Here is a 13,239-nt window from a genome sequence, read left to right as displayed (position 1 = left end):
CGTATTCGATTGTTTAGTGAATTCGATATCCTTGAGATAACAGTGGGGTCACGATGATCTTCAGCAGTTTGATCTCTTTACATGGTCCAGCAGTGAAGAGCGACAAGAGGAAATGACATCAGCAGGAAGGAAGTGCAAACTTTATGGTCCTGTCTGTAACTCCAATTTGAATAGTCTGTAAGTTTACTTTATACAGCCTTTATCATGTAGACTGTGGTAAAGGCAATATATTATAAAGTAAAAAAAAAAGAAAAAACTTTTGTAGAAATGTTTCAGAATAGCCAGTGTTTGTAGTCATTCTGAGAACAAAAAGAAAAAAGTTGTACAATTGCTGTCCTGCTTTGATCAGTAGCCAGTGGTTGGTCAAAGCTGGTCACATGATTCTTAAACAGCTGACAGGTCAATGCGATTGGCTGAATTGGTGCTTTTGTCCCACGTGTTCATCTTTGTAGGGGTCATGCCACCTCTATTCCCATTCATCTATGAAAGAGAAAAAAAAAATGACAGAGAGAAAAAGGAAAAGAGAGACCAACAGTTGAGACAATTATAGACATGTGTAGCAAGCCCCTGTTTGTTCCATTCCAAAAAACAAAAAAACAAAAACCAAACCCCCCCCCCCCCCACCCAAAAAAACAAAAACCGCAAAAGATAACCGTGCACGCTAAGACAATTGTCTTTTCTGATTTGTCCTGCTGAGTTAGTCAAGCAATATGTATGTGTGTGCGTGGGCAAAATCTAACCCTTCACCCAAGGTTGTAAAGATAGGGAGCAGGCACTTGCAAGTTGCATGGGGCAACCTGTCATTCTGAAATCTTATGTTGTTTTATGTTTATATGCTTTCATGTATGTCTATGCGTTTTCATATTTATATTCTCGTAATGAGTTGCAGAAACGTTATGTAAGTTCATCTGTTTTTCACCAGGGTGACCGAGTAAGAACATCTGTGAATCTGGGTGGTCAGGCAAAGTGCCTGGTACTAGTGCCTTCAGGCCCATGCAGAACGCATAAATGAAGTCTTATTATTGACCTCTGACATCATCACACAGGATATTAAAGAATGTATGTATTGTCTGTCACATTCTTCGGTCTCTTGAGGAGGGCCAACTTTACCTTTCATTCACTGAGTTCATTTCCTAATGCATACTTGTATTAAACTTCGCTGAACTGAGTGTTTTTTTTTTTTCCATTTATCACTGAAGGTCAAAATGATTTTACAGTGTTCTAAAATGAAATATAAATATAAAACGTTAAGTCTCTGCCTGCTGTATTCTTTAAAAAAGGCTGCAAGGACAGTTATGGACATGGATCTAAACATTCTTAGCCAGAAACTCTGGATAAAAGTGTCAGCCAAATAAATGTCAGCCAGAGAAAAGAAACTCACCACATCTGAGTTGAAGGGTTTGACGTTGATGTTACGAATGGAGCTGCTAGTTAGAGACCAGACTTTGGTTTTGTGTTTGAACGCAGCTCTAACCTGTGATGGAGAAACAAGAATCAGCATAAAAAGCGCAGAATTAAGGTTACATTCCACTTTAAAGGCCAGAGGGGTTGACTTTTATTTAGCACTAAAACGTTTCTTATGTCACACTGTCTACTTCCTGCCTGTAGGGGGCAGTATTGGTCAAGTTGCTGTGAATGGCAAACCTAATCTCTGCCGCCTTTCTAAGTTATACTTTGCATCCAGATGGAGATCTTGTCCATCACAAGTTTGAATAACTCCCCCTCTCTCTCTTTCTGTCTGTCTGTCTCTCTCTCTCTTTCTCTGTCTGTCTGTCTGTCTCTCTCTCTCTTTCTGTGTCTGTCTCTCTCTCTTTTTTCACCAGCTTGACACTTTTGTTATATAATTCTAATCTATGCAAGTGTTTTTGCACCATGTGGTTAAACATCCAATGCTTTGCAGACAGAAGTTTTCATAATTATCTACAAAAGGTTAGCACACCCTAACAAAACACACGAAATTTGACGAAGAAGTGTTTTAGATTGACCAGAACGCTTTTCCAGGTCAGTACATGTTTCAATTACAGCCAGACTGGCATAGCTGTCATCACCTTCTATTAATATACAACGTACTGGTAGCATTGATTTAAATGTCAGTGATTAGTTGTGTCAGGTTTAGTACCACAGATATGAGTGCTGATATTACTTCAGCCCAGCTGCACAAACACAGCTGCTGTTCCTTACCTCAGAGTTCAGAAGACAGTGGAACAGGAATATGAAGAACCCCTTGAGAAAAGAAAAAGAAAAAAAAACAAAAAAAACAATAACAGCATTAGCTCCCAGTCACAATATTCTCCGTTCTTAAAACGCTCGAAGCTGCCCACGTCAGTATTTTTCATTCTTTCTGGTGTTTTCCGACGTTCGTTTCAGGCGGGACGGGACACACGCGCGCACGGGGTCTTTCTTTTCCATTACGTTATTGTACATTTGTTCCCTAAACATGCAGCTCCACAAAAGTCTAGAGTTACAACGTTGTCTTTGGAATATACATTATAAAGACACATTATAAGAACAGAATGACTGACCTGCAGAGAGTTAAACACTGCAAACATGTATTGGAAGAGTAGGGAGTGGTCGTTCACAGCCAGAACCCCAAAGATCCAAGAGATGCCAAGGATGGGCAACAGAACAGCCACTGCTTTAGCTGTGAGCCTAGGGAACCCACGTGCACGCACACACACACACACACACACACACACACACACACACACACACACACACACGCACCAAAAATAGCTTAAAATATTACTTAAAATTCTAATTGCTGACGGAGAGTGCCTAAAAATAAATGTCGTAGCCACTCTTATGACATCAGAGCGTGAACTGTTTTTCATAGTAACATGAAGTCACAGAGGGTGGGCACTCACTTAACAGAGTTGGCGTCTCCGTGCACTTTATAGTTCTCCGCGCTGATTCTCGAGATGATCCGTGTCACCGCGATGAGAATGCCAATGTTCACCTGACACACAAAAAACAGACGTTACACACGCATACTCGCACTTGCGCGAATACAATGCACACACACACACACACACACACACACACACACACACACATACACAAAGAAAGAAACAAACGAACACTCATCAAAAGAAAAATTCAGAATCAACAGTTGAGCAGTTAAGGTGAACTCACCATAATGACAAACAGGGCCGGAGCTACGAAGGCCCAGATCGCTCCATTCTTCAGGGAGAGCCAGCAGCTACACGCAACGAGAAGAAACGACAGAGAGAGAGAGAGAGAGAGAGAGGGAGAGGGATATAAACACATTTACACCTTGCCTTGATGTTTTTATCATCAGATATGATTAAGATCTGTTTAGGATCCGAACATATTGTCTTTTGGTTGTGTGTGTTGTCGTAGCGACTCACTTGCCGACTTCCCCGTAACTGTCCAGAGAAGAGGTCATAGAAACCACGCAAATAACCAGTGGGGAACCTGGGAAGATGACAGGTAAGCGGAGTTTAACAGACTGGTAAAGAAGCATAGACACAGACAAACAGATACAAATAAGCTTACGATGTGAAATATCCTTACTAATATGTTAATCACGTAATAACAGAATATTTACTAATATATAAACAATGTTTCATTTCTTTTTTTAAAGCAAACATCACGATCCAAAAGGATCTTCTGAGGTTCTAGTTTTTTTTTTTCTCTTAACAGTGTACCATGCCATGGTTTCACAGAAGGGGGTACTGAAATTGAGCAGGATCAAAAAACCTTTGGCAGGCTAAAAATAGCACAGAGCAAAAGGCAAAAAACAACCTGGATTTTTTTTTTACGATCGTGTCCCATTAACTATAATAAGAAGTGCTGGATCACGGCCGAATTCATTTGGCTGTAATAAATAAAAGGATCGGACAAGTTTTCGCCAAAGAATTTTTTTTAGAGAAAAGGGGACTCTATTTTGTAATAATGACTTCAGCCTAAAAGTGGACTCTTTCTTTTGTGTGGGTTTCTTTAATGAGTGTCACCACAGAAACCAATTAACCCCATTCATCATTTTGTTCGCTTTTGATAGAATAGAAAAATAGGCCCCGTTCTTAAGCTTGTGTTTTGGGAAATAAACCTTAGTTGTGTGTTGTCATGACTTTATCAGCGGAACAGCTGTAATGACTCATTATTTTTAAATAGAGTGTGAAATTAAGCTCAACATCGAATTCTAAGTGATTAATCATATTAGTCCTTGTGAACTCTAGTCACTGTGAACCATAGATACTTGGCAGTTCATATTATTGTTTGTAAGGCTGTTTTAATCTTGGTTTCACTGGCTGGACCCCCTGAGATTGAAATGAGAAATGACTAAAACATGAACGAATTGACAAAACTCTGTTTTTTGAGGCTTCGTTGTGAGAATTTTAATTTGAATATTTACTTGATAATCACGGAAATATTTCACCACGGATTCTGTAATTAATCAGTTTTCCAACAATACGCAAAATTGATTATTTGTGGAAAGAGCTGGAATATGGCATATGGCATAGTCTCTGACTTATGTATGTACAAGAGCTAGAAAAAAGAGAGAGGGAGAGAGAGAGAAAGCGAGAGAGAGGGTGAGAGACAGAGTGAGAGAGACAGAGACAGAGAAAGAGGGTGGGTGAGAGACAGAGTGAGAGAGACAGAGGGAGAGGGAGAGGGAGAGAGAGAGAGAGAGAGAGAGAGAGAGAGAAAGCGAGAGAGAGGGAGAGAGAGAGAGAGAGAGAGAGAGAGAGAGACAGAGACAAAGAGGGTGGATGAGAGACAGAGTGAGAGAGACAGAGGGAGAGGGAGAGGCAGAGAGAGCGAGAGAGAGAGAGAGAGAGACAGACAGAAAGAGAGAGATATCATCCAGTCAATACATATGTTCTATATTAGCACATGTGTGTGCAATAGAGCAGGATCAGTTATGGTACACTTCTCACTGTTCTGAGATTCACTGCTTTAAACATAATGACACGGTGAACAACCTTAAATGCATCCCAGCCCCATGTCTGAGGGGTTCGGAATGACATGCATTACCTCAGACAGAGAGGCCAAGGAGGCCACTGAGTTCTCTCTTAATCTTTCAAAACTATGGGCCTGTTATTTCCAGGCCCGTTATTTCCAAACACTCTAAGAACCATTGCTGCAACTGCAAACTGGGAAGCAAGCATAAACATGTCATAAACATAAGATGATGGATTAACCGAATGCAGAGTCATAAGGCTGAGTGTGTGTGTGTGTGTGTGCGTGCATATGTGTGTAAAATCTGACTCACCCCAACCGATGCCGTAGTAATAGAAGTGTTTGCTTCCCTCTGACCCAAACACTTTGACCACCATACTGTAAAGATGCAGTCCCTCAACCAGCATCCAGGCAAACGCACACAGGAAGAAGAAATGCAACAGGATGGCCATGACTTTACATGGGAGCTGTAGGGCAGAGGGCAAAGGCCATAGGTCAACATTTCCATTGCACACCATGGCCTTAGGAAAGAGAGGAATATAATGTTTTAAGGGTGCATTTGACAGCCAGGCTGTGATAAGTATTATCATAATCGTGAACATCAAAAACACTCCACCCCAATAACAAAGGTCCTGCTACTGGACTAAGATGTGGCTGCTCTTGGCATATACATAACAAAATGAAGTGCTAAACTTTGGTTTACATGCATGGATGGTCATGGCGACAGCTTCAAGTAATATTGCTTAAGATTTTATCTGTATCTCTCTTAAGACAATACGAAAAATGATCCCAGTCATGAACATGATCCTTAATCTTTGAGAGAGAGAGAGAGAGAGAGAGAGAGAATGAAAGAAGAAAAGAAAGGAAAAGTAAAAAAAGAAAAGTAATAAAAGAAAAGAAAAGAAAAGAAAAGTTATGGTTAAGATCTGTTGTTTATGGTTGTGCTAAATCACGCTCTGCGGCATTTGGAGTTGCTTTTTGCTAACTATACTTGGCTCCCTCCAGCTGTAACTGAGGGCGTCTATTCACTAAAAAAAAAAGAAAAAAAAATCCACTGACATCCAATGAGTTCATCCCTCCCACACTCGTTTTTTTTTTTTCGCTCTCTTTTCTTTCTGACCACAGACAGGAAACCTAGGGTACACTGCGAGTAGTTACATCCTGTCAGTTCATCCCCTGTCCCTTTTTTCTTTTTCCTTCTTTCTGGAAAGATGCACCAGACGGTAAGAAGGTCACAGAGTTCATTACTTTCTACAAGGTTGAGCTAAGGCTGTTTTCCCATGATTCCTGTTTTAAGACTGAGTTCATCCATCACTTCAGATGGCATTATTGGAGAAGATGATGATGCTAAATCAGATTAGCTCATTAGACAGATAACGTGATGGGAATGTTTGAAATGCGGTCTTACAGTGCATGGGATCTTCTCCTTTGGTCTAAACCACTAATCAAGAAAAATATCAAATAAAATTGGATGGTAATCATGGAGGGAAATTCAATTAGAGCTCATTTATTCTCTTATAAACAAATGTTTTCAGCACAACAAGTACGTAATCTCAGGCGTCTATTTCCTCAGTATAAAACGCGCTGTCTTTCAACTGGAGGAAAAAAAAACTCAATTTAGTTGGTTTAGTTTAGGAATTTTTTTCTCGTTAAAAGGACGACCATTGCACAGCGTTCTTTTTAGCATCTCAGCAAGGAATGGCGGAAAAGAGAGGTCCGTGATCGGATCAGTTACGCATGAGGACCCACTCACCGTGCCCGGATCAAATCGGAAACTGACGAGCAAAAGGATCTGTGCCACCAGGATAGCAAAGGAGAGGTTGGCGTGGATGTGGTAACGCTGGTTTCGTATGGTACTAACAGACCTGAGCAGACACAGATGATGTATAAGTGGCTGAGTGAACATGTTCCCTTCTTTAACTCTGCATTATATGACGTTTAAATATGGAATTGAAGTTTATATTATACAGTAGTCTACATAACTCATTTGAGAACAGTCATAATCTGCTCTGAAATGTTTCAGGAAAATGCACATTGGACATTCCTTGTACATCTATGCATACTCCTTGAGAATATCGCAACACATAGATTAATGCATATTTTTAAGTGTACAAAAGGCACATTCTCACAACCGTACTGGATACTCACGACAACACGGCGAAGGTGACCAAGGTGATAGCCAGGCAAAAGATGGAGATGGAACAGCCAATGTAACTGATGGTGGACAGCGCCACCTGGTGGGCCTTAGAGAGCTAGTCAGGAAAGAGTAAGAACAAAATACTGGTTAAAACTGGCTCTGTACAACATGTAGTCATCACCACTAGCTCTTAGAGAGATGGCTAAAATCCCTGGCACTCACGATTAGTCAGGCAGCCAACCGATTGTGAAATGAATGGAGCCGTTTCAAGACATCACTTACACCGATATTTGCGTAACAGTTGGAGATCAAGTATCGTTCAATACCAAAGATGCCTCCCCTTAAAACGTATCCCGCTTTTTAAACTCGGTTTCTGAGAAATGCTAGATTAGACCATCGATATTTGTTTTCTGAGAGAAAAAGGGTTCCTTAGGGAAGGTTGCAGGATTCCACGACTTTAATCTCAAATCCACTAACCACTGCTGTATATTTAGACGTGCGTTGTCACAGTTGATACGGCCTGCTGCTGGTAATTAGAGTCCCTTCCTGAGCCTGCACGTTGTGCCGTGGGGCGGCTGTTTCTCAAAATAAAGCCGTTTTCAGTGTTTGGGTTCGATTGTCCATAAACTCCTATCCGTGCCCTGTGATTATGGAAAACCCAGAATATCTGAGCTCTCCAGAGTGGTGTGGAGTGGGATGCACCCAAATCTTGGGTCACCAAGGCTGGGTGCTAATTTAGGCTTGGCATAACAGATGCCTTAAGATCAAAGTAGGTTTCAAGACCAAAAAATTCTTGTTTTGATTCGGCACTGGATGACTAAAAACGACATTGGGTCATTGCAACCAGGTGCACCAACTGCCGAGGTTAGCACGTGGCAATATTCTAAGAAAGATTTGGCACTGAGGTTCTCTATCAACAGTGCCGAAAAAAGTGTCCTGGTACAACAGATGAAATCCTTCATCCCTTTACTTGGCCGACTCCCTCCCGCCACGAATCAGTCCAGCTCAAGATTTCACGCTGTCAAATCAGAGTCAAATGTATTTGCCTTTTGAGAGCTTTTCAACTAAACATAGACAGGGAGGAAAATCAGACCAATCCCAACTTTGGTCGGTTTATGCAGGGGAAACCAACAGGACAAACATGTTGACAATGGGACAAACTCGTGCCATGGCGTTAAAAGGCGTCTGTTATTTACGACCTCTGTGAGACACACGAACATCCATCTGCCCTCCCTCAGTCACCCACAGAGCTTACGAGACACAGGCGTGGCTTCCGCTAAGATCTGTTCAAAAACAACACTGTGATTCAAGTTAACAACAAACAGAGTGCCCCAGATCACCCAGGGAGCTTTTCAAGTTCTTCCAAAAGACCTTTCGTCTAAGAGACACACCAAAAAACTCAGTGCGGAGTTAATCCAATCATAACTTTGAAACGCTGCATGCTTTTTGCACAAGGTTAGACGGGAAAAGACAGTCGGTTGTCTGAACCGGCAAAGTACCTCAATCTTTTGAGAGTTCTCCCGCTGAGCACTGACCTTCTAAGCAATGAAACGTAACTTAGCTCATGCCTCAGACTTGCACTGAGTAAAAACTGCTAACAATTTATCATGCATACAATTACAAGACTGATCTTTCTGCTGTTGGAAGTTAGTGTAAAGTTGATGGAAAAGGCAAAAAAAAAAAAAAAGCACTAATGTGCACCACAGTACAGCCAAAGGATTACATTCACTCTTCACGCAATGCAACATAAAAAGCTTATAGGTAATTCATCTGATTTTAATGACATTATGAGAGGTACAGTACAAGTCCAGACAAGGAATAAGACTTAAAAAGTCGAGAAAATGAGGCAGAAAATTTCGTCTAATCTCTTCCATTAATCGGCAAGAGCTAGCTACTAGCGCATTACCATGCTAGTCCTGTCAGATTAGTGGTTATAAAAAAAAAAAAAATCTGATGAGAAAATGTGCCATTTTTGAATTCTCAGTCAGTGAGAGACTATTAAAGTGAGGTTCCAACAAAAACTGGGGGAAAAAAAATGCATGCGTTGGTATAAACCCTCTTGCTCAATATCCACGGGAGTCCACAGGAGTTCCATGAACCACACTTAATGGGAGCTTTCCACAAAAATTCCCCCAGCAGACCGCCAACAAGAGCAATATTTCCTCTTCTTGTTCACACAGCGGCCTCGGGCTGAAGCAGAATGAACTTTCCAGGCATAGTGGTGGACCACTGGCCATGGGTCTGAGTGGAGTGGTCTACCTTCTTCCCATTGGCCAGATACCCACAGCCAAATATAACACAGTCATACAGAAAAGTGAATAGAATGCTCTTGCAAACCTTATAGTAGCAAACGTCGGAGTATGATCAAAAGATCTCCCGAATTTTACAGTTTGCCAGGTTCAGAGGGGGGGCTCATAGCTAACGCATGACAACGCTTTTTTTTTTTTTTTCTCTCTCTCTCTCTCTCTTTCTCAGACCGAAACGAATCATTTAATGAGCTCTTCGGGTTTCTTTGGCAGGGGTGGCAGAGTTGAAAGAAACGACAAGCTCCATTAAGCTTTGGGTACCACAGTGTACATGAAAAATGAGTTATGAAATCAAATGGCTACAACAGTGCTTTTTAATCCTAAAAGAATTGACTTTAAAAAAAAAAAAAAAAAGAGAGAGAGATTGAGGGTGGAAAACGACCAAAAACTTTGCCCTTTTGCATTTCATAACTTGAGCTTTTTATATATTTGTCTCAGATCACGCAGCTAAAATTAGGTAGTGTTTACTTCTCTTGGCTGAAAGAAAATACGGTGGTATACTATGAGAACTGACAGCAAGTGGAGTGGTGCCACTCTTACCTCTACTGGAACAACCTGCATAAGGATGGCAAAGTTGGTAAGATGGTTACAGTGGCAGACAGAGTAGGACAGGTTCCCCTCAGTTCTCACACAGCCCTCATTAGACCACACACCTTCCTTAGAGCTGAACAAAACACATACACACACACACACACACACACACACACACACACACACAAACAATGTCTCAAGAGCTAGAGCACCTGTACGTACACACAGCCAAATTAATTTGAATACACTACATGTTTTTCGGTGTTTCAAAAAACGGTTGAGATGGAAAAGTATTGCTCAGCAAGGAAGGTCTTTTTTTTCCCTTTTTTTTTTTTTTAAATTCCTCAGTATTGAGTACAAAACAATGGTTAAACTTATTCAAACCGCCATCTTGCAATCCTTAAATGACCAACATGGGAGAAACTAGAAGGGGAGCAAAGTGAACACAGTCCAAATTAAACACATTTCTTGTCTAATGATTTATAGTTTTAAAATCATCCTAAAATTAGCGTTATTTATGGGTCCTGAGTGGGTTCTCAGGTTATTGCATACCCTTGCACAAGATCCCTAATAATAAGGAAAAGATGTATCTGATCTTTTCCCAAATCCTTTTGAACGACAAAACGGAAAGGACATTTGGATTTAGTGTCGATATAAAATAATATTCATGAAATTCTACACGTGAAAAGTATTAAAGTGTAGTCATTATTTTTAAATAGCCAGCTCAAGAGCTTGTAAAACGTCAAATTCTGGTCACATGGTCTAGCAAATGTAAGGTATATATATGTTACTTAGGAATCGCTCAAGGCGAGTTCATAAAACTTCTTGTTTGATACTGTAACAAGTGTAAGATAAGAAACTAGAGATAATCCAGAATGAATCAAAATGGTTGGATGGTCTGGAGAGAGAGAAAAAAAAGTGTTTTCTATGCAGTCCAACGAAGAGAGATCTTACCTGTAGTCAAGAAAGGCACAATAGAGAAAAACTTTGTTGCTTTGGTTTAAGGCCTGCCTCTCTTGCTCTTTGCTCTGAAAAAGAGAAGAAAATCAAGCATTAACACAGGCCTACTCAAACAGAGAAGTATTCTGACCATTCAGTATGACAGACCCAAGTATCAAATTAACATATTAGAGACAATGTTAAGAAAAAAAAAAAATGGAACTTGAATTCCAAATACTGATCCGATTGGGAAAACTATGATAAAACCTGGCAAAGGCTGAGTCTTGGGAAGACAAATGCTGGAAACAGAGATATGGAATAAAATATTACCCGTTCCGCCTTCTGAGAATGATTATGCGACCAAAATAAACACGCAAAATTGAGCAAATATTCAATAATTATTTTAGGGACGAAAAGAAAATAAACTCAAAAAACATTTCTGTGGTTGGCAGATGTTGGTCTCCATAAGTAAGTGAGCGTGTCAAAACCATACGTTCGGTAGAAATCGAGCCGAAATTACTGTAAAAATTAAATAAACAGACTCGCGGTGTCATGGTGACTAAATGAAGCCGATAGTTGGTTGGCCAGCTGCATTAAAGGCTCGCGCCGTCTCTCAGATTTGATCTGGAAATGAGCTGAATTAGTCTGATTGGAAACGTCCGGAGCATGGTGTCTCTGAGGTGCTCCTGCCAGGCGAAGCGTTCAACAATAGCTTCCTTCCTCTCCTGCTAGCATTGGCACATAACTAAACCACCAGTGAAGATGAATCAGTAAGGAAGCGAGTGAAAACAATTTGGCTAAATATTTTAGCGTCTAATTTGCCGTGCTATTAGCCTCAATAAATCCAATTATCACCGGTTATTGATGAAGAAGTGACATAGCTGAAGCTTCTCTCCCTCTCTCTCTTTTTTTTCAGTTAACTGTGATTTGACAGAACCAAAATGAGGTCCATTTAGAGACATCTACAGGCAAGGACTTTGATGAAAACAGCCAGTCCACAACTTTCCACTACGTAATTCGCCACAACAGGTACTTGACTGGTTGCAGCCTCCTCATGACTCAGAGGCTCTTTAATACTCAATCAGTGAGGGTCATCAGAGTGGGTTTAACTGAAATTACACAGCAATTTCAAACAAGGGAACTGCTTGGACACACCACTTGGAATTGTAGTATATTACGCTCTCATTACGTACGTGTTCCAACATTGCTCTATATAGCCGAAAGGATACGCTTCATAGAAATAATTTGTAAACAATGAGCGAAATTGGTAACATAACATTTTTCAGACAAAACACTCTGTGTTTTAATCAAGCAATTTAGCTGTACATTATACCTAAGTCTTTATAAATATCAGACAGACATAACATAATAAAGATATTTCCATTTTTCATTTTGGGTCACTTACAAATTCAGATTACATATTCACAGTAGTGGCTACAGATGTTATAGTGTGCTACTAATGTGAATTTGGCAGTTACACATTACCAAACCATTACTAGATGAAACTGCTCTAAATAAACAACCACTGGGAACCAAAAAAAAAAAAAAGCCTCAACACAGTTAGCTACCCTTTACTGTCTTTTTCCCTTCTCTCCTTCAACTCCTCCATACCTCCTCTTGGCTCTTCCTAACACTTTTTGGGCCTAACGAGGCCATTAGGAGCAGACCTGCTCCCTCTGAAGGTAGAGGCTGTTTAAGTTAGGAGGAGCCAGTATAAACAAAGGTATGACTGCTTTTGTTGCGCTTAAATTAGCTTACACCACTGGCCTGGCACTGAGAAAGCCATAAACATCTGAAGAAGGATTAACTAAATGCAGAGTCATAAGGCTCTGTGTGTGTGTGTGTGTGTGTGTGTGAGTGTGTGATGGAATAGGTGTATGTATGTGTGTGTCTCTGTGTGTGTGTGCTTGTGTGTGTGTGTGTGTGTGATGGAATAGGTGTATGTATGTGTGTGTTTGACAGAGAGAGAGAGAGAGAGAGATCTGCTTTTTCTCCGGAGTTATTGATATGTTGTGAGAGGCTCCCTCCCTCACTTTTTCCATGTCATTTCATAGATCTGATCTGGGTTCCCCCGAGACTCTGAGCTAATGGCCAGAAGAATGTGTGTGTGAGTGTGTGTGTGTGTGTGTGTGTGTGAGGTAATTAGAGCCTGGCCTGCTTTTAAGAGTTACAGTCTTAACTCTCCACCACAGCGAAATCTCTCTCTTTTTTTTTTTGCCTCAAACAAAAGCAGGATCTCCAAAAACTGACTGATCTGGCAGTGGCTACAGTAAACATACACATACATACACACACACACACACACACACACACACACACACACACACAGAGAGAGAGAGAGAGAAAGAGTGAGAGAGAGAGAGAGAGAGAGAGAAAGACAGAGAGAGCTGACCTTCATTTCTT

At 40.7% G+C, this 13,239-nt stretch overlaps 1 protein-coding gene across 1 annotated transcript in view; it reads right to left on the bottom strand.

The window, feature by feature from the left end:
• Window positions 1–384: 384 nt before the first annotated feature.
• Window positions 385–13,239, bottom strand: part of adgrd1 (adhesion G protein-coupled receptor D1) — a 43,323-nt gene continuing 30,468 nt past the window's right edge. Inside the window, exons 15-26 of the mRNA XM_030765935.1 lie at window positions 10,852–10,925; window positions 9,907–10,030; window positions 7,072–7,175; window positions 6,677–6,788; window positions 5,237–5,390; window positions 3,369–3,435; window positions 3,133–3,199; window positions 2,865–2,956; window positions 2,523–2,649; window positions 2,182–2,223; window positions 1,382–1,474; window positions 385–480 (exon numbers count right to left, since the gene is read on the bottom strand). Coding sequence (XP_030621795.1) covers window positions 385–480; window positions 1,382–1,474; window positions 2,182–2,223; window positions 2,523–2,649; window positions 2,865–2,956; window positions 3,133–3,199; window positions 3,369–3,435; window positions 5,237–5,390; window positions 6,677–6,788; window positions 7,072–7,175; window positions 9,907–10,030; window positions 10,852–10,925 — 1,152 coding nt within the window. The remainder of the gene's footprint in view (window positions 481–1,381; window positions 1,475–2,181; window positions 2,224–2,522; window positions 2,650–2,864; window positions 2,957–3,132; window positions 3,200–3,368; window positions 3,436–5,236; window positions 5,391–6,676; window positions 6,789–7,071; window positions 7,176–9,906; window positions 10,031–10,851; window positions 10,926–13,239) is intronic.

Source organism: Chanos chanos, chromosome 1 (assembly GCF_902362185.1).
Source record: "Chanos chanos chromosome 1, fChaCha1.1, whole genome shotgun sequence".
NCBI classification, from domain to species: Eukaryota; Metazoa; Chordata; class Actinopteri; order Gonorynchiformes; family Chanidae; genus Chanos; species Chanos chanos.
This window is presented reverse-complemented; position numbering and strand designations above follow the sequence as displayed.